This window comes from Molothrus aeneus, chromosome 20, assembly GCF_037042795.1.
Source record: "Molothrus aeneus isolate 106 chromosome 20, BPBGC_Maene_1.0, whole genome shotgun sequence".
In the NCBI taxonomy this organism is placed as follows: domain Eukaryota; kingdom Metazoa; phylum Chordata; class Aves; order Passeriformes; family Icteridae; genus Molothrus; species Molothrus aeneus.
The window spans coordinates 7,462,619-7,484,646 of NC_089665.1; the positions used below are offsets into that span (position 1 = coordinate 7,462,619).

At 41.5% G+C, this 22,028-nt stretch overlaps 1 protein-coding gene across 1 annotated transcript in view; it reads left to right on the forward strand.

Annotated features, from left to right (window-relative positions):
- EFCAB5 (EF-hand calcium binding domain 5) overlaps positions 1-22,028 on the forward strand; it is a 31,782-nt gene that overhangs the window by 9,208 nt on the left and 546 nt on the right. The window contains exons 5-18 of the mRNA XM_066563480.1: positions 504-574; positions 4,045-4,200; positions 8,888-8,987; positions 9,671-10,318; positions 11,415-11,626; positions 12,850-13,006; positions 15,077-15,366; positions 16,002-16,174; positions 16,899-17,127; positions 17,807-17,959; positions 19,112-19,209; positions 19,971-20,224; positions 20,568-20,797; positions 20,987-21,083. Of these exons, the coding sequence (XP_066419577.1) occupies positions 504-574; positions 4,045-4,200; positions 8,888-8,987; positions 9,671-10,318; positions 11,415-11,626; positions 12,850-13,006; positions 15,077-15,366; positions 16,002-16,174; positions 16,899-17,127; positions 17,807-17,959; positions 19,112-19,209; positions 19,971-20,224; positions 20,568-20,797; positions 20,987-21,083 (2,868 nt within the window). The remainder of the gene's footprint in view (positions 1-503; positions 575-4,044; positions 4,201-8,887; positions 8,988-9,670; positions 10,319-11,414; positions 11,627-12,849; positions 13,007-15,076; positions 15,367-16,001; positions 16,175-16,898; positions 17,128-17,806; positions 17,960-19,111; positions 19,210-19,970; positions 20,225-20,567; positions 20,798-20,986; positions 21,084-22,028) is intronic.

The following is a 22,028-nucleotide window of genomic DNA, read 5'->3' on the forward strand; positions in this document are numbered from 1 at the left end:
TGATGTCTCTTGTCAGTTCCATTATAGCAACCAGAAGCTGACCAAAACATACTTTTGAATATCATCATCAGTAAAAATATTCCCATATTCTTGAGAAAATTACTATGATTTTCAGATTCTTCTCTTGCAAAGCAGAATCCATGTCTCCAGAGTTCTAAGGCAGTTTTATCTGTTTGTTAAATCAAAAATCATTTCCTCCCTCACATAATTAGTTGTAAGTACTGTTAAAATCATTGCAATTTGCACCAACTTATGTCAAGAATAAATATGACTCTACAGTTCTGAATAGCTAAATGGAGATTCTCAGCAAGAGAAATGCAAGCAGATTTAGATGCTCTGTATACAGTCAGATGGTTCAGCTACTGTGGGATAACCTCAAATAAATGTCATCCAACATGAGAAGAAAGTTAATGTAACAGCACATCATGCAAAAATATGTGTACAATATGCAAAATCACAACTGTTGCTTTTCTAAACCAATATGCCTTCATTTGTTTTACCAGCAACCCATGACAGGAAGCTGAAAATCTTGAACACATTGGAAAAACCAGTATACCTAGATAAGTTCACAAAGGTGAGAAATGAAATAAGAGCATTTGGTTCAGAATGTGGCATTTATCACAAAGTGCCAGCATTTCCCTGGAGAGAGCCTAGAGGAGGAGTAAGTGAAGGGCTTCCCTTCTCCAGCATCCCAGGTAACTGGCTGTATCTGGACATTTCACATTCCATCTCCATCCTCTCACCACACTTCCACTCTGGCCAGCTGGAGGGAACTGTTTTGCTTTCCTCAGAGCTGCAGCCTTGCTGCTTGTTGGGAAGTGACTCCTGGAGCAGTGGTTTTTAGGACACCCCTCCTCATCCCTTTCTAAAATGTCAAAGCCCTGAATCACTTGGGAATTCAGACTCACAGGGGGTTTGGTGTCCCACTACAACCATTAGCCTGGGATAATTAGTAACATCCTCACAGTATTGTTATTTCTGATTAAGTTTCATTAACCAGGATGAACCAAGCCATGAAGACCTGGGATGAGAAGCCTTGTCCTGAACTATCACTTGTCTGAGCCATAAACAAACTGCAACAAGTCTCATAAATATTCATGAAACATAACCAAGTAGTTTTAAACTCAAAAGCTGTCATTGGGAAACATCAGAAGTGTGGTTTCAACTCATCAAAATCATAAATGTAGTTAGAAGTTTCACCCCATTACTCTGCTGTTCCTCAAGCTGAAAACAACCAAATTGTTTCAAACTCTATTTATTGAAAGCTGTCCAGGCCAAGGCTTTGCCAGCAATTTTTACCTGAAACAGAGCTGGATTTTATGGCTGGGTAATTAAACCTGTAAAAAGGCGTGTTTAGAATAGGAATAATGGCAGGCCCTCATTGCAGCAGTGCTAGTGGGTACTGTTGTAATAATTAAAACCAGAGTATAAAGCAGCTGTGCAGAGACTAATTCCAAGCAACCATGTGTGATTTTTTGTGCCTTCTTCCCTCTCAGGAGACTCACATGTTTGGTATTTTGCACAGAGATGCATTTTTATGGTAACTTGTTGAAGGTTTTTTTAAGCATGAAATGAGATATTTTTGAATTTAACCTCAGAATTATTGCATCTAATTAAGAAGACTATTGTGGATAATGAGAGCCCAGAGAATTGCTTTTGTCACTGCAATGAAGCATCAGTCCATAACCCCTATGGTACATATATATAATCACTGAATGAATTCATGCTCCATTAGCATTAGAAAACTGTTTAAAATGTACTTTGTGTACTCTTTATTTTAACTCAATTAAAGATATGACAACAGAGATCAGAAGCACGAAAGACATGGATTGTCAGGCTGTGTGATTTGCCAGGAATGTTCTCTCAGAACATATTCTCTGATTCTTTTTCCAGTCTGGTTTTAATTGAATCAATTGATGAGGCTTTCATCACTTCCCTTGGGAACTGTTCCATCATCAGGACAGGGCTGCTTCTAATCCTCAGCTACAATTTACCTTTGTTCACCCCTTTCCATCATCCACCAGACCCAGAAAGAGATGATCTTCCTCCATGCTGGTCAGGTCCCTTTCCCATGTGGAAAACATTGCTTTTAATGGACCTTAAAATTAAAAGGCACTCTTTTTTTTCTTCCTTGAATTTAGTGCAGCTTTGGGTTACTTAAAGGCTGTTAGAAACTCAGTAGAGAGACCTCACACATCATTGTTTTTCAGGTTTGGTTTTGGTTTTTTTTTTCAGAAATGCAGAACAGTGGCTGTTGTATTCTTACATTCTTTGTGACAACCTCGTGGGGTCTTTTATATGAAAAGCATTTAAATCCCAGGGACCAGCCCTTAATGGTTTATTTCACAAGCTTTGTGCTCTAACACACAGAACCCCCAGCAGTCTGGCACAAAGCTATTGACACCAAGGGAAATGCTCACATTGTCTTTGCAGGGTCAGAATCAGGCTTTAAAGGTGAGATTACTTTCCACGATTGTATGAGGCTTTCTCCATTTCTAGTGAGATCAGTAGGAACAAGAACAGATCCATTGTTTTTGATGATAATGTGGTCACAAACTATACCAAGGACGCTGGGTAGCAAGAAGGAGGCGTGCCAGCTTTCTTTGGAGAGGTGTCAAAATCTCTCAGTTAATAACAAATTAATGTATGTTAATTATGTGTACAGTAATTTACACATCAGCTCAGAAAGGCTTAAGCCTGTGATGGTGCCTCCTGCCCACATGGTGCTTGTAAACAGTGTCCTGTGAAGCTGTTAGGCACAGTATTAGTGCAGGAGCCTTTGGATGTGTCATCAAGGTGACATTCAGAGTAACAAACTGCTTGTCCAACCTGCCTGACCCCAACAGCCTCACCTTTAAGGTTCCTCTGTCACAGGGCTCTGGGTTCTAATAACCCCAAGAAGCTGGTTGGATACTATGGATACTCATAGCCCCAGATGTGCCACCTTCTCTCCAAACTACATCATTTTTTATGCTGAAATGAAGAAAAAACCTACATTGCATTGGAAGCTTTTCTTTCCTACCAGCCACCCCTCAGGCCATTGCTTTTTTTCTGTTCTTCCTCTCTTCTCCACTTGTCCCATATATTTGGAAATTACACAATATAGACATGAATAATAATAACATATATTAATGTTTCAGCTGGTTATTGCCTGTGTGGCATTTCAACAAGCCCAAGATATTTTAGCACTTATGTCAGGTGTCCATACTCTCAAAATGGGATAATGGGAAACATTCTGTGCTTTGGAAATTCCTCCTTTTAACTATATGAGCTCCCTGTTAGTGTGGCTGGCTCAAGAAACCTACTGTAATAATTCAGCCCAGGCTCTGGGATTGTGGTTTGTTCTGATGGCCATTATTATTTATGTCATGCACACCACATTTTTAGACCATATTGCTTTTGCTCATAAAAGCCACATGGCTATAAATCCAAAGTGTTAAGGTGTCTCCAAGGCTGGAACGTAAAATCAATCTCAAGTCAGGAGTATTCCCAGTGTCAGAGGACTTGGGTGACAGCAGGCTCATTTCCAAAAGGATCTTCCTTTTTTTTTTTATTGTATCCAACTGCTTCTCTAAACACTGAAATTGTAGGCAATGCTCCTTTTGTGGCATTTGAGAGTTGAGTGACTGTCACTCCTGCAGAATGTAATGGCTCAAAATGCCTCCTTTGGGGTGAAGTCAAGAATACTAAATGCTGCAGAAAAGCATGGAGAACTTAAATCCTCTACAAGAAAATGGAGCTTAAGCCACAACTTTTCATAGGAGGGATCTGATCCAGCATCTCTGCTTGACCTTGATAAGTGACCTCTGGACCAGGAAAGGAACTGTTCAGGATACAGATTTCTGCAGTGTGCCAGGCTTGTTTGGAGATTATTGTTTCTCCTGAAGGGGAGAATGAAGTAGGCACCAAGTCTGTGTTGTGATGGCAGATTAAATGACAAATTCCTAAATATTTGATTCCACGTAATAGATTTTTAGGAGTTCAACTAAAGGTGAAAATGCTTGAAGAAAGATAACCATGTCCACTGCTGCTTTCTCTCTATAGCTTATCCTTTCCTATGCTGAACATGTTTCAAGTGACAAGTTCCAAGAAATCGTGGAATATCTCCATAAGTGTGCTGAGGACTTCCAAGAAGCAACAAAGCATGACACACGGAGGCAAATTTTTATTGACCTCTTCCAAGTTTGTGATCGTGGAAAGGTAGGCAAAGCAGCTCAGCCTAACTTCAATGTGGGCATGCTCCCAGTTTGGTATTTCTCTGGGTCACTGCTTGCTTTTTCTTTTCCTCAACTCTAGATCCTCTCTTTGTCTTTACTCAGCAGTATTTTAGAGAGCAATAGCTGCTGCACTGTTGTTAAATTCATAGTTCTTAGACACAGAAACATCCAACAGCCTATTAACTGATGGCTAATTAGAAACTGAATTACCTAAATTGATGACTTGGGACTGAAGTTTGGTGATTCTGGAGAAGAAATTAACCATGGCCTTTAATTCTAAAAAGTTACCTGCTTCCACAGCACGTTCAGAATATTTGAGTGCTAATTTATCTATTCAGCCACATTTCAGCAAAGTTAATCTGATGTAGATTGACTTTAACAAATGTGCACATTAATTCAATAATTACATATGTTGCATTAATTATGTTGCATTACTTTATAGATCTGAAGGGTTTCTATCAATAAATCTCATAGTTAAAATTTAAAATGCAAAATAATCCACCTTTATAGCCTCTCTGAGAACAGTACTGTGAACTTCAGCCACAGTTTATGGACAGGAAATTAAAATACAGTCAGTTACAGAGTTGGAAATGAAACTCAAAAGCCATAATTTGGTTTTCAGCAGCTTTAAACTCTATCTATCATCCTCTCAGTACACCTGCATCTCCATTAAAAAGCAAACAAAAAAGTGCTAGACTCATTAGAAAACCAGTAAATAGTAAGAACTGAAGAATCAATGACATAAACTATTGCTAAAAACTTGGGCTTCATCCAAAAAGTGTGGTACTTGTTATGAGAACCCTCAGTTTGGCAGTTGCTGGCTGCTACAGGGCAAGCAGTTGCCCTAACCTTGGTTTTCTCCCCTACATAAATTTTATATTCCACCCAGCACTCCTCCAGCTATGCTTGCAGAGCCTACCCAGAGTGAACTGTGCTGTACAATGTCATGCTAATAATGTCATTAGTGCCAAGAGAAAGGAATTACAGGGCTCATTTCAACACCAATAGTGTGTTGTAGAGAATAGCAGGCAAGCTGCTGTTTCAGGATGAGGGAAGAAATGTGTCTGCTTCCCAGCTAGGAGACATTTGACTTTCCTAAGGCTCTGTCAAGCAGGGCTGTGATGGATCCTCCTGGCTACAAGGATACAGAAACCTGAGTCTGTCTTTGCCACGGATTTCCAAAGGATCCCTTCTTTCCTTTCATGTTTTAAAGTGACTTTCTTCCTATTATTTCTGTGGGCAGTAATCACCATCTCTATGCTGCTAATCCCAGTGGAATCTCAGAGGCAAAGAGCCAAAAATACTAACACAACAGGAGTGAGCAGCTATCAGCAATGACGCCACTGCTGCCAAAAAAAAAACTGATCAGAGCACAGAGTTGTGGTTTCCAGGCTCCGAGGTAGCCCTGCCCTGCAAATTGAGTTCACTAAAGTGTCGTGTGGGCCACGCAGCTCTTTTAAACTTGGCCTGGTTTCTTTTGTAAAGTTCTACTGTACCCACAGGGGAGATAAAATGCAAAGTAACCCAAGGACTTCTAGCACTTGAATGTGATCCATTACCTGTAGAGCCCATTCTGCACAGCACAGCAAAGCAGTTGTTTCAGTTCCTAATTTCCATTTGTTTGGTAGCAGGCAGTTATTCCAGTCTGCATGGTGAGGGTGGCTGGCTGCCTCAATGAGCTGCAATTAGGGCCAGGGAGCTGAGAAAGCAGTGTTTAAATTACAGTCAAATTAGAAGGTATCCACATGATCATTATTATGATTTCAAATGCATGCATCCAGAAGGATGGCAGCTCAGAAGGACAGCCTGGACTATCCACTGCAGCAGAAACTTGCCAAGACAATCGCAGAACACAGTTGGATCACTGCTATAATACCCCAAAAGGCAATGGCTCTGTGAATTTTTAACTTATTGTCCCTGTGCTCACTTGTATCAGTTTATTTTATAACTCTTCATTAATTTCCAGGGATGTTTTAAACAAGGGATTTTAAAATTAAATTTAATTTAGTCAGAGATTAGTTTTCAAGCCAATGTAGTTTGAGACACCCCTGATTATCTTTCTTGCCATACAGCAACAACAAAGTCTGCTTTCTCATGCCCTTTTCTAAGTGTCTGTTCTACCCTCTTGCTCACTAACAAGCTCATTGTAGGGTTCAGGATACACACATCACATTTCCAGAAAAACAATCAAGTGGTTAAACACTGACCTAGCCCTGATTAAATGGCAAGTCTGGTTTAGTCTGTGTTGCCAAAGGAATTACTCACAGGTCACAGAACATTGCTGAAAACAGCTGAGAATCATCACCTGCCAATATCTAGGTGACAAAAAAATTAGGTCAACATGTTTCAATTCCCTGGGCACTAAAGCTGCCCCGAGTTTTGGGCAGCTGTACAAACACAGATGGATTTCTGTTGTGGAGAGGAGAGGCTGTACCTGCCCTGCTCACAAGGTGCAGCACGAAGGGCAGGTGGGCAGGAATCTGTCATCAGCCTCCTTAGTCACACACCAAGTGCAAAGAAAAGTCACCTTTTCTACTAAATTTAGGAACTGGGAAAAATAGCACAGCTGGGGAGAGGAGTTGGAAATGGTTTCTTGTTGTAGTGCTTCTCTCTTCTATAGGTGGCTGTACTGTGACATTTTCCTCTCAGGATAAGTCATAAGGAATAGTGTCCTGAAATAACAGGAACCCCTGCTAAAATGGCAAATCTGTGTAAATTGGAAATGTTTAAATAATTCAATAAATCCCTATTAATATTTGGCAATTTCAGCTATTTTATCTATTTTTATATATTTACCTGTTTTTATATAAAAATGAAATTTTTGAATCCAAAGAACAAAAAACTCTTCAAGAATTTGAGTTACCTAATCCTCCAATAATATTATTTTAATATGAGAAAAAGGTAACTGAATCCCAAAACAACATCCTTATTTTCTTTTTAATAATACTTCACTCATCTATTCCCATTGTAATGAAGTAAAATTATGCTTTAGTGCTGCAAAGTTCAGGGCAACCAGCAGATGATTATGACGAGTAACAGCTGAGGAAATTTGAATGGAAAATTAAGTGTGTGTAATGGAAATACTGAATGGAGGATCCAAATATTCCACAGTGATCTGGGAACACCTTTAAAACATTGTGTGTTTGTGCATCTCCTAAATGGATCAGAGCATGATCTGATATATTCAACTGAAAGACAAATAACAAGAAGAAATGTTTGCACAGGGGTGTGCAAGGTATCTGTATGTTAATGTCAAGATACTGGGAATCAGGACCTACATCTTGTAAGTTTAGGGACAGAATTCTGTGAGGACATTTGTTGTTCCAAACCTACCCATAGCTGAAATTCAATCCTGACTCCCAGCATTTTTTTTTTTTTACCAGCAAGAATTAAATTACCAGATACTGAAGCACTAAAATTGTACCAGATGGCTTCTTACATTTCACTTCTGGTCCTTTCTGCAGAACTGGCAAAACCCCTTCCTTGTAGAGGAGGGTGCTGCTGTACCAGCAAATGTGATGTGTTCACTTAGTTCCAGCGTTAACTTCATCAGTGGGTGAGATGTGTTGGGTCTCTGGGTTGTTTCCATATCCTCTGTTTTTAACTATTGCTGCCAAGAATTACAGTTTCAGGTTATAAACAATGCAGTCATCTTAAGCTAATTTCCAGAAAAGAACAGCAAAGTTCTTCCTTTATTTCTTTAGTCTAAGGGCAGGCAAAGTTCACAAGGAATTAAAAGCCTGGTGAAATTTACATTTTGCAGTTTTTAATCTAAGAACAAAATGTGAAAAGGAAATCAATAATTCAGATGGAAAGCTATTCACTACAAATAATGAACTTAAGTAAATCTGTTTCCTAATTAACTACTTTATTTCACTAATGGGAGGGAGATTACAAAGGTGGCAGGATTTAAATAATGACAATGGGAATACATCATAAAATGGAAAACTTGCAATCATTTAGTTTGCTTTACTTTTTAAACCCCACAATTTCCTGATTGGAAATGACCCATTCCATTGCCTTTTCCTGGGTTTATCGTCTGTGTACACTCACCCTGAGCAACAAGGATTTAATAAACTCTGCACCTTACTCTACACTGGAACTGCTGATACCTCTCTCACCTCTGTGGTCAAATGTCTATGAATTTTTAAAGGAAATTAGGGAGGTTGTCATAATAGCTCAGATTTTTGGACTAATTATGTTTCCAGGCCAATACATCACACTTCAAAGGAGATGAAGGGGCACAAAACCAAACTACAATGTGCAGTCACTAAGGTAACACAGCACAGCCCATAATAGATGGAAATTCTTCCATGGTACTGTCAGGCAATCAATATCTGTCCTGAGAGGATGAAGTGTTGAAGCTTTGATCTCGACACGAAGAACTCCTTTGGCAGAACAGTTACAATTATCTCACTGTAATTTGTCAAGGACATGGAAAAGGAAGAGCCTGCAAAGTAATATGTGTGGAGAGTTCCAGCTCAGCCCAGAAGAAATTTTTTCCTCTATGAAATAAATTAACTTCTTTGGAATTTGTAGTGATGTTCTGGTAATGGATAATTATCAGCCACAGGTAATTCTTGGCTGATGGTTCCTTTGTAGTGCTGCAAATGTTGATGTAAGTCAAAGAACCGCAGGAGAAACCCAATAATTGTAATCTTTTTATCTAGGTTGGTGTCTTGGATAGACAAAAAATACTGGCCCTGCTGAGACACTTCTATGACAGAAGGTCCACGAGTCATAAGTGGGAACTGTGGAACCCCAGAGAATGTGAGCACATGGGATGTTTCAGTTGTGGTTAAAACATTGGGAGTCCACACAAGGCTGGATGGTTCAGATATGTTTTATAAGTGTTACCAGAAATAAACAGAGCCCAAAAAAGGGACCCAAATGACTGCTATGACCTATACACCAGAATTTGCAAGCACATTTGGCAAACTGCGATGCAATGTTCAGAAATGCTTCAGCATCCAAAAGTTTTCCTTGCTACAAAATTCTGAAGTACTTTTTGGGAAATAGAATTAAAGAAAGACTCTTTCTGAAACGATTATTAGAAGTTAATTTTGTGTTTGCACTAAAATACCTCCAGAAAGAAAAAGAAAAAATTGAGGGAATCATCTGCATGAAAGTAAAATATTTTAAAGATATTGGACATTAATGAATTGCTGAGATCAAATGCAAGGTGAATTACATCCCTCCTTCTAAGTGTAGAGAATGATTAAATATTTATTTCAAAGGAAAAGTGGTGTAATACTTAGCCAGAAGAGTAGATCTCTGCAGGCAAAGACATTATTCTGAAGTTTTGTGTTCCTGAGATGTGTCTTTGCAGAAGATACTTTCTGGCAGTTTGTATTTACTTGGCATTACCTTTTTTCTTTAAATTTTCTTATGCAATACTAGAGAAGATAAAACCAGTAGACACTATCAGCTTACACATATTTTTTCTGTTTTAGGGCCAATAATTGAGCTGCAAGATATTAATCTTATGGATTTCTGGGGAAGCCTTGGTGACCAGGAAGTTTGTGAGGAAGTCAGTGAAAGTTTGTTCTTGTCTGAAACGGAAATTTCTGAGGCAGAGATTTTAGGATATGAATCTATAGATGATGATAGGCAAGAGACTGACAGAATGAGCACCAGTGTTACAGAAGAAGTTGTTGAAGAAATGGACATGAGTGAAACTGAGACTGGAGGAATTTCCAAGGAGGAAAATGAAGCAGCAGAGCCAAGTGCTCCTGAAGTGAGCAAGGAAGGTGAGGATGCCGTGTCAGCAGTGGAAAGCACTGGCCTTGAAGCTACTGATTTGGATGGAGAACCTGGATCTGGAAAACTGGAGAAGTCCATCCTGGGTAGTGAGCCTGAGACAGAAACAAAACCAGAAGATTATACCTCAGACAGAGAACCTGGATCAGAAGGGCAAGTTAGTCAAGAGGACAGTGGAGTTACAGGGATATCACCTGAAGGTACAAGCACAGCCTCAGGAGAGGGAGCTGTGACAGACATGGACGCCACTGACTCCCAACAGGCTGTGAAAGAAACCTCTGCAAGCAACGAGAGCCAGTCTGACCAACAGACAAGCTCAGAGATAAGACTGCATGACCAGGGTAAAGTATTTTCTTTTTTCTGACAGACTTTAATCATATTCTTTGTATATGTTTAGATTGGTTTAACTATAGGGTGTTTTAAATCCATTTCAAAACCATGTGAGTGATTTCTGAGTTGAGAAGACCATAAGCTTTGCTATATCTTCTCAGCATGGTGTTTTCTGCCAAGGTTTCAGAGCTTATTCCTCTCACAGGAGGCAGGTGAGTCACTTTGTTGGTGATCTGTATTCAAGGCCCTGAGCAGACACTTTAATTCACGGAGTCTGTGAAGCAGCAGTATTTTTATAATAAGGAGAAACTTTATGTTCTGTTTGACTCTGTAATATTACCATAGCAAGACAGGAACCTGAGCACATTAAATCTAGAAATTACTTAAATAACTTTTAGACTGTGACTGCCTATAGGGAGATGAGCTATGAGATCATCTAGCAGGAACCTTTTATTTGAATCTCTCACTGTGTTTCCAAAGGATGATCCTACTTCATTGTCTACAAAGGCCTTTGTTCTAGGAAGGCTGTGATCAGACAACTGTGTTTCAAAGAGGTATTTTCTTAAACATCCTAGAAGGGCCAACCTCCTTGCTAGCACTCTGGGAACACTCTTGTGTCTCACGGTTTAGAACACTGCAAGAACCAGGCCTGCATTGTCTGAACAATCCAGTGACAGGTTCATCATGTAAAGCTGATGGTACAGCCCCCTGGGACCTACAGCTTTCTGTGGTAACTCCCAGTGCACAGCATTACCCTGTCCTTCAGTCAGTCCTTGGATGTGCATCCTGTCTGTCTGGGACAGCAGTATCTCAACGAGGTCTTTGTCTCAGACAGCCCCCTGCTGAGTAACAGCAATTCCAGCTCACCTGCAGTCAGGGTTTGACCTGGCTGTAGGATGGCATCCATGCCAGACTGGATCTGCAGAGCTGCTATTAGAGCACTATAAGCAGATTAAGGCCTTTACTCAGCATGGAGTCAGTCTGTATTCAGCTGTAATTTCCCTGGATAGGAAGTGCAGGATTGAGGGCTGTGTTGATAGCTGCCACGTGGTTGGCTTTAGGGCAGCATTTGGCTTCCTGTGACACACGGTGCTTTCTGCCTTTCAGATTCAGGTTCCAGTGTGGCAGAGATTCAGAACCATCAGGATTCTTTTACGAAGAGCTTTGCTGCAAGCTGCCTCACCCTGCCACAGTTTGTACAGCTCATGGACAATTTTGTGGGTGAAGACATTTCTGTGCCTACTGTGAAGAGGCTTACAGCATTTATCAAAAGAGAATACAAACAGACAGAAGAGGAAAAAATTAAACAACGAGAAAGAGTAAATATTGATAAGTTTTGCTGATCTCATGTCCAAACAAAAACCAAGCAAATGCCCACAAATACTTTGCAAAGTCAACTGTTAATCTGATGCTGGCAGAGCTCTCCACTTGCAGCCTTGCATCCCCTGTTCCTTCAGGAGACCTTTTACCCCTTTGTTTTCATTCTAGATGCTTCCTCCCTAGCCCTCAGCTCTGGAAGTGATGACAGACTCATCCTGTTAGAGGTTGTCTGTCTGTCCTAGAGCCGGACTCAGTGAGACAACAGTTGATAATTGTGAAAGAGCCCAAAACATTCCATTCTGCTTATTCACCTTTATAATAGCCAAGAACCTGATCTCTGACCTACTGCACTGGCATGTACATAGAAGGTTGTGGATGTTTGGGGAGGATTTTGAAACAAGTGTGTTTGGGTTTGTTATGTGCATGGCTGGATGTGAATGGGCACAGGCTTATTTGGTTTTAAGTTACAAGGTACTCTTGCCATGTGCTGTAAACAAAATATTCTCCTTCCTCATGCTCAGCATCAGTGTGCCTCATATCACTTCAGGTCTGTTTTGTGGTGCATTTCTCTAGCTGTGTTTTCCTCAGACCTCCTTCTGGTTTCCCTCTGTGCTGCTGACCTAATTTGAATGAGATATTGGCTCTGATGGCTCCATAGAACTCACTGAACACAGCACACACTGCCAGGATTTTGGCCTTTGAGTGAATTCCACTCCAGCCAGTTATCCTTCTATGCTGGGTTTAGAGGACAAATGGTAACGTGTTTGCTTGGAGCCCACACACTTCAGGGCAGCACCAGCAACATAACAGTGTACAGAAATATGAACTGTCACATCTCTGATGTCACTACAAGGCTGTGGTTAGCTCTTGCTGGGGAGACATTTGTGTTCTGGGAAACTTGCACTTACCTGAGCTGACATCACCTTAAATCCAGCACAGGCTTAATTTGTTCACTGTGAAATAACTCTCTGCAGTGCTGATCCTACCTGGTAAACTGAACTGTCACCTGTGTTTAGTGTTTCTAAGTTATCTCCCAGGTTTAATGATTCATCTCTAGCTCTGAGCCGTGTATGTACAGATTTGGCCTGGCCCATAGGAATTATGTGATTGGCACAACCACTGCAGAATTTTGAATTTTTACACTTGTGTAGTGTCCCCATTTGTGTAGTGTCCAGCATCAGTGTCCAGGAGTTACCAAACACCAGCTGTTCCTCTGCTGCAGGTTCACCGCATGTCTCACGTGGCCCAAAGGAAACATCTTTTGGAGGCACTGTTTGAAAAGTGGGACAGCAAAGCATGTGGGTCCCTGGACCTGGAAGAGGTGATTGCTGTTCTGAGCACATTCAAGGGACACAAGGGAAAAGAGGCCTTGATGAAGGGTAAGGAAAAATCTCTGCTCTGTGAGAACAACACAGGAGGGCTTCAACCATTCAGTGACAGGGCTAATGAGGCTGTTGCAAGCACCAGTTTGGTTTTGCAAGCAGTTATAAGCATACACACTATGAGGTGTAAAATGGGAAGGAACAGTTACCCAGACCTATTTGTTAATGCATTGCTCCATCCCCTCCTCCTGTGCAAGATTCCCAGGCAGAGAAGTAGCCCAATGGTTTAATGACACTGGAGTGAGTTGAAAAATTATTTCAGCTGTAACATGCAATGTATACATGTGATATGTCAGTGAAAAAGCACACATAAAGCCTGAGGACATGTTTGCACTTTTAGTCCAGTCCATCTGTGGACTCCAGCTATTTTTAATAGATACATTTTGCTGTGCTTCCAGCAGGAATGTACCTCACAGGAGAGAACAGCTTTCCTTATAGATCTCAAATAGCCTGTAGTTATTCACACTGTCACACAGCACTTAGGAATTACAGAGCAGCTTTGAGTATCACTTCTCTGTTGGTTATTTCACTGCATAAACTTAGCAAATTTGGTCCTTGATAGAAAAGACTTTAGTCCAGCAGAAGTGCTGCAGGTTCACCTGAACCTGTCTGGCAGCCTTGTGCATACTAACATGTGGGCATGAGGTGCTCTGAAACACTGTATTAGCAATTAAGAACATCTCTACCTGTGTGCTTGGGTGGACAGGTCTGGTTTTTTCATCTCCATGCTCATCTTCATGTTGCTTGTTCTGCTGCAAATCACTAAAAATGGCTCACTTTGGCAACCACCAAAATCTCTTTATCCTTTAGCTCACTGAAGGCAGCTGGTGGGGTGGGGAGCACACCAGTATGTCACTGTTAATAATCTCCAGGCTGTCCAGCCAGGAGACACTGGCAGTTCACTGCTCTCTTGCATTCAAAGCATGCCAGAACATACCATGGAAATATGGAAGGACACAGTCCCTTCCATGAAGGGCTCATAAACTAAAGGACAAATAAATAGAAGGGGAGAATAGCAAAATCAATACCACCTAGCAGCAGCATGAATTATTTCTAGCTGCCCCAACCTAATGTCTCAAGGGTGTGGGACAAGCAGGTTTGGGGGAAGGGTTCACAGACATTGCACTTCTCCTGGGTGGAAACACAGAGTAAAAAGTGGGTAGAATTATTTGATTGTCCTTGCAAGTGAAAAGTGTAACATTAGATATAAAGGGGAAAATAATTCATTATGCTATTTCTCAGTAGTGAAAGAAGTGATCATAGCACATTCAAATTCATGTTTGTTTTTTTCTGCATCCCTTTTTTCAAAGTGAGGAGAAAGTGGTGATAAAAATTCAAATATTTTATATGATCAAAAAAATTCTCCATCCTAGTTCTGTCAGAAAATCAGAAATTAAATTAGAATACTGAATGTTCCTTAGATGATGGGCTGGATAAGACAGCGTTAAGCATCATGACCCCACCATAATTGAGGCCAAGTTAGTACTTGCTACTTCTTCAGCTAAAATCTGTGATAATGATGATAAAATGGTTTGGATTGTAAGGCATCTGTAACGATCATCAAGTCCAACACCCTGCCATGAGCAGGGACATCTTCGGGTCCAACAGGATTTGAAAACAGGATGCAGAAAGAATGATGGGAGCATCAGTCAGAGATGGCATGAACGCGGGGCTCCGGAGCCAGGCAGCGCCTGCACGTTGCTCAGGCTGTGCAAGAGCACCCCCGTGAGCCCAGAGCCGGGGCTGGGCACAGCCTGCCCGCGCTGGGACAGCTCTGACAGACCCGCTGCGGAGTGAAGCAGCACCAGCAGAGAAACCAGCGCTGTGCGGGGTTCTTTGTCATGGGAGGGAAGCAGGCATCTAGAGAAAAGGATGCATCCAGTCTGGAAACTGGAGATTACCTGTTAGTGTGCCCACTTCCATGTAGGAGACATCTAAAAGAAGCTTAGAAGGAAGGGCTGGACGGACTCCACCCAAAGCCTGTTTAGGTCTTGTTTGTTTCCTATTTTGCAAAACTGGTTCATCAACTAAATTTTCCCTCTTATTTTCTTTTTTTTTTTCTACTAGCAAAGGAAGAGCTTTGCTCCCGATACCCACAGCTCAGTAAAGCGGGGAAGCTATCCTCAAAGGCATTCCAGATTTTCCTTGAATTAATTGCTTCCAAGTTCACTGGCAATGAGGATGAAACTATGGATAACTTGGTGAGTTTCCTGACCACAAGTGTGGAACAAAGTCACATCAAGAGCTTGCAAAGCTCAGCCAGGAGGAAATGGCTGCAGGATATCCAGAAAGCGGCTGAGACCAGCGGAACAAACATGGAACCAGTGTACAAAGCAGTGATCAAGGCCCTGTACCAGGTAGGCATCCTTGCTCTCCCAGTACTGAAGGAATCTCAGGGATAATTTTGTCTCACTTATGGAAGAGCTGATTCAGGGCAGATCTGGAAATCCATAGTTGTAGTTTTGGAGCTTCTGAGATGAAACACACCAGAGTCAGTTTAGGAAAAGATGGTTATTTTGTAGTGGAAATAGTTTCATTTTTAATTTACAGCTGCAACTTTAGCTGTTTTTCTCACCATTAAAGCACTCCTCAAAGCCAAACTTCTCACAGTGTAGCTGAAGTGTTCTTGCAGTATTTTCTAGGTTTGTAAATGTGGCAACTCCGGTACTTGTTTGGTTTTTTTCCTAAAAGGAATCTCCTATTGGAGAACAAATCCATAGGACTTTTTCTTAGGCACAATTTATAGTTAGGGATTATTTTTCTATTTACTCCTCCCCATTAGCAACAGGAAAAAGGAAATCAGTTTCACTTGCCAATCAAAATACTGAGTGTTTGTGCTTGTCACAGTGACACAGCCACATCATGGGGTGGGTGACACACAAACTCGGTGACCCAGAGCAGCATCTCAGCAAAAATTAAACAATTGCTAAGTGCATTAATTAAGTGCCAGTGGCTAATGTACAGACTGTAATGGGGAACATTTGGTTGCTAGGACATGGAAGCCCACGGGAATAACAAGACAATCAGTGCATACATTGCTCTTTTGGAAGAGAACCAGCTCTCCCCAGAGCAGGGACAGGTTCTCCTGCGCTACGTGGCCTGTACTGCAGACAATGCTCCCTACATCCTCAACCGGGTACTGCACAGAGACATGAAAGGAATCAGGTAAGAAAAGCTGCAAATACCTGTTCCTTTTCCTCTAAACTGCTTGGAATGTATGGGGCAGTGTTTGGGATGCTCTGGAAACTGAGGTTGATGGAGTACTCCAGAGAGGAAATCTCCCAAGAGACTGTTGTGGAATGATCCAATATCCTATACATATTCCACATGGTCTGCTTAGAACTGCTCTGTTTGGGATTTCACTCCTTTCCTTGGGGAGAATAGCTCACAGTCTAATAAATCTCATCCTTTAGCAAATGTCTGTGGCATTGGGCCTACATTTTCTTCTTTAAAAATTAATTCCCTTATGCCAGTTTATATCCACAGGATATTTTTGAGAACAATGCCTTTCCTTCCCTAGTGTTTATGCTATAAACAGCTTTCATGCTTCTTCACTTGTCATTTCCAAAAGCCAGACATATTTGTCTCTTTAAACATTGCTGCCTCTAACCTATTAAATGTAACTGCTACTTGCTTCTGTATTCCTTTTCATTCCATTCATTAGCTGATCTTTTTAAAATGTCCTAAGGATGAAAAGTGCCTCTTTATTACCACTGCCTTTGGGATGCAAGTGGTAAATGTGGTATTGCTGAGTGTGGTCAGGGTATGGAGCTCACACCTTCCTTCTCTGATGCCAGAAAAAAGGGAGAGATCAAAGCTGCAGTATTTACTGTTTCACTAAAGGTTTTCTGCTCCTCCTGACAAACCTCATCATAAATTTATATTTCAGCTTTGCAGCCATTGACCAGGGAAAGCCAATCTATGTTCCAAGAGTTCAGCACCATGGAAACATTCACTTCTGGAGCTCTGACGACCACGAGGAGGAGAAGAAAGGTTCACTCCTGGTGCTGCCCCTGCATGATGCTCATTGGAGAGTTTTTGGCGTTCTAGGACTTGACACTCTTCGGGACCAGAGTCATACATCCATCTTTCTGACCCATGAGATCACTTTCTATGAGGTGGGAGCCATCAGAAAGCAGTTGGTTACTCCAGCCTGCAAAAAAAACTTGTGAATTTTACATGTTCTGAGAAAATGTAAGATGTACAACTAAAAATATATCTGTGGGTCCCCTTCTGCAGTATATGGTAAAAGGAGAGCACCTTATCAGTATCCTGCTGATTAGCATCTTATCTGAAATTTATTATGAGGTATCACTTCATCAATAATTTATTTAATCTTTCCTGACTAGGATGTTAATTGACCTTTTGTGCAAAGCCCAAAGATAGCAGTTTTTGTTTCCTGAAGCTCTCAATCTCATATTTGTGTTAATTTCTATAAAATGACACAAAACCTTACTTTTTACGTGGCGGAATAATTAAAAGTGACAGCTCTCCGGATTTCTTTGGGATCAGCCTCATTGTGGATGCATCCTCTGGGCAGCAGGGAGCGCAGCAAACCAACCTTACCGGTCCATTTGGCTATTTCCACTAAAAAGCAGCTCTGTCTGGTTAAGGATTTGGCTGTGACTGGGTACTGAGCACTTCAGGGCATCATTTGATAAGGGACATTTCACAGTCACTTTTCCGCTTTACAAATTCTGATTAAAGCAATTTGTCACAACATGAACATTTCCCCAGCTTTTTTCTCCAAAATTGTGTGAAATTGTCTGGCTCACTTGGAGGATTCTGCTTTCACAGGGAGTTTGCCATGCATTCAGCAAAGCCTACCACCACATCTGCATGCAGGAAAATGTCCTCCAAGTGGCTGTCACTGCTCTGGACTGGTTGTATCCCAGGACACCCAGCATCCACGCTGTCACAACCTATATGGTGGAACCTGGCACAGACAAGGTACCACAGAGAAAAGGTCTGGAATCATCAGGGGCCCAAAGGCTGCTTTAGAGAGGAAATGCCATCTCCAGCTGCCTGTGTTCTTCCAGTAGTTTTATCATTAAAGCTGAAACCTGCACAAGATTCTTGTGCCTGTTCATGCAACAAAAGGGGTACAAAGGTAGAGATGGAAGATTCCCTCTGTAAAGGAGATCCCTCTTCATTCTTTTCATCCTTCCATGTAAAAGAATTCAAGAGCACTGCTAGTATAACCCTTTCTCAATGTGTAAAGGGTGTATTCTCCTACTTCAGTGCTCACTGCTGCATAGCAACCAATAGAGCAGAACCCCACAGCCATCCACCCATCCATAGCTTTGCTGTCTGGGACTTCCACTAGGGAAAATGCTTCTCTCTGGAGATCCTCTGCATGTCAAATTTATGGTATTTTATAGGGACAAGAGAATGTTCCAGCTAATACATGAACTCTTTCTTCTGAACTTATGTCAGCAGCCAAGATATAAATACAGCTCAGGAAGTGACTGGTTCCCAATTAGCCAGCTTGTAAAGGCAGCCCCACTCCATGCAGGTTATGTTCCAGTTGTTCAGCAGGCACTCAGGCCCTGGGAAGCTTGTCACTTCATGTACCAATGAGTTAAGCAGACAAAAAGTATATGCAATATTTAGGACTGATCCCATGTCATCCCAAAGTCTGTATGACATCTGCTGCAGTCATAATTCAGCTGCTTCCTCTGATAAGCATGGTTTATGTTGGCAGTGTTCTGTTGTCATTCCAGGCTCAGCACTGTTTCCTTGTTAGCTGCCTGATAGCCAGGTCACTTGGTCCCCTCTGTGCTTTTCATGTGTCAAGACACACTGACACAAACATGACATGAGAAACGACTCAAGAGGATGGGAAAACCTCTAGGCCTGTGGGTGTTCCTCAGTGTAGAGCCTGGGGTGGATTAAATAGTTTGGCTGAGGGAGGTCCAGGGCACATTCTTCACCCATCTCTGGGAATAAAACTTAGCAGTGTTGGGAGATGTCTTTAAACAATCCCATTGCTCTTGAATGTACATGGGAGTTTCCTATAAGAAATAATTTCCTCCCTCTCCAAGCTTCAAAATGTCTGTACCTTTCTTGGATGCAGCTAAACCTTTCTTTTCTCTCTGGCAGAACTATGCTCTGTGCAAGATGATCACTACAGATAACACAGGACAAAAGGAAATCCACAGGTCTCCCATTGTTCTCCTCAGAGAGGAAAACCTCCTCAGGTAGGCTCCAGCACCTGCAATGGGACTGCTCCCCTCTACTCCTTGACTCAAGCTGCACCAGGCTGACCCACATTACATGAAGCCCCTGGCAGAGCAGCCCTGGGAGTGTCTGGCTGCAGCTCTCACTATCAAGGCTTCTGCTGTGTGTGCACAGGGCACTGAACTGTGAAGAGCTGAGGAATATTTTCTCTTTGACTGCAGGCTGTAAAAACTTCTGACTTAATGCTTACCAGCTGAGCTGCCAAGGTTTGCAGAATTGCAGCCTACACAGGCCATTTTGCTCTTTAGAATAATCTGTATTTTTTCCTGGCCATATTAGTCTCATTTCCTTCAATTATCTGTTTCCTTCCACTGCCAAGATCCTCAGACTTGTCTTTTAAGCATATCATCCTTGTTGTCAAAGTTGCCTGAACAGCCATTTGCAGTTCCAGCAGCTGTTTTTACTTTTTATAAAACTGTCTAGAACAAATGTCAATGCAGTTAGAAACAGCAAACTGCTTTTAAAGCAAGATTTGTTAAATTCTCATGATTTTCAGCAATCACCTTGACTAAGTAATATTGTGTTCCTAATGCTATTTTTTCCTTTGTGAACATGCCTTGAATGCTACTTAGAGCTGTGCAAATTTCAGTTCAAGGAAATAAACTACGATTTAGTAATGTAATACCTTTATTTTAACAACAAGACATGAATGGCATCTTAAATATGCTAAGTAAATCACCAAAACAACCAGGATTGTAAACCCTAGCACATTTCATTTCAGAGATTACCTGTTCAAGTGCACAGACAGTTCAGAGGTCACTCTCACTTCTATCTATGGAGAACACCACATTGCAGTACCTCTCCATGACCTATCAAGACAAACTCTCGGCATATTTGATATCAGCATCAGCCAGCACAAGAAATTACCACCTCAGGAACAGAAAGACCTGCAGAAAATGCTAAAGATGGCCCAAGCTGCCTGCTCAGAGATCCTGCAGAGGTCTCTAGAGGAAAGAGAACCAACACAAGTGCTGGGTATTGTGCATACAGATGGGAGATAGTTTTTTGGGGTGAAATTAGGAATCTCAGTAAAACTGTATTGAAAAGTATCCTTCCTACAAGTATGGAAAGACAAATACAAATCCTTGGTAAATATAAAGTACTCCTGAGCAAGCATCAGAGCTTAGCAGAGTGGAGTTAAACAGAATGGGCAGATTTTAACTCTGGCTCACAGGATACTTGGTGCTGAAATCAAAGGTGTGAAGCAGACACCTTGTTGCCCTCAGGGATCTAGCACATGAACTGTCAGTCAGTAACGTAAGTCCTCAGTAGCAGATGTTTCTGAGCAGCTTCTTGAGAGGTTTGTTTTTGATTGCAGAGGCAGAACGTGTGACAAATGTGAGGCACGCAGGGATTCTGTTCCACCGGTTCATGCTGCAGGAGCTGCGTGAGTGTGTCCTGAAACTCGGTGCTGAGAGCTTTGATGCAATAAAGAGCTGTGCAGAGCCCCCAGCTCTGGTACACGAGGTAGTTAAGGCTGTGCTGCTGCTTTTGCATCCAGACTGGAAGGGCTCAGAGGAGATTGAGAGCTGGAGTCAGTGTAAACTGGTGAGAATTCAAATTGTTTAGAGTTTGCTTTCTATTATTCCTCCTCCAAGAAGACGCAGTGGAATTTGCCAAGGGGGAAATGGCAGTGAAATAATTAATTGCCTATAGATTTCCTATATGTTTCTCATCTATCTTTTATTCTGTAAGCTTTTCACAAACACCCTAATCTTTTTGTTCTCTGCATTGCAGAAACTCGATGACAATTTGATTCAGGAGATTTATTGCTTTGATCCAACTGCTTCATCTGTGCAAGTTGAAGCAGAGCTGCTGCTGGACCTCATCATTGGTAAATATCATAAACTCATTGGGAGGTTACCAGGCACAGTTCAACAATGAAACTGTGTCAATGGCAATGTTCAGCTGAGTGCTTTTAAGGGCCTTATTTCAGAAATTAACTTTGATTTCACAATAGATTAAACAACAGGTAATGTTGTTTAATCTATTGTGAAATATCAGCAGTCTTTTTTGGTCAATAGAAATCAACCTGTTGAATTTAGACTCAAAATTCACTGCCTTCAGGAAAGGGGAGCAGATCAGCTTTGAAACCTTCCAGAACAAGTGACCTCATTGTAAACCTCCCGATAAGCATGAAGAATGAGGGTTCTTTTGGCAAGTAGTATGTAAAGATATATGAAGAATGATAGTTCTTTTGGCAAGCAAGTCTGCTTCAGACCTCTGTGCCCTGCCCTGGGGACTGACCCATCTCCAAACAGGAACACACAGTGTGAGCCCTTCTCTTCATAAACACCATCTGCCAAGTGCTCAATGTACTCACAGGCCATAGACAGGAGCTCTTTGTCAGTCTCTTTTTCTCCTTTAATGAACATGAGCTTTTTTTGGCGCCAGAGCAGTCAAGAGGCTGTTATTATTATTTGCAATATCTCTGTAAGAGAAATTACTTGTTCTCGTTAAGATCTCTCTCTTTGTGATCTAATACCAGTCTGAGAGGCCTGTTAAAAGCCAAATGTGGACAAGAGTTATTGCTTTAGCTGGGGATATTTATCAACTGTACCCTGCCTGCTGATAAAGAGTAAACACTTGAGGCAGTGATAGTTCCTTTTCATGTGTTCTCCTCATATATATTAAACTAATTCACTGGAAAGAACAAAACAGGCCTAGAGCATCCAGTTTTCTGACAGTTAGAGATGCTGATATAATTAGATTAAAGAATGTAGCTTTGGAAACTGCAGATGTGCTAGGAGAGGTTGGTTTCCCAGGATGGAACCTATTC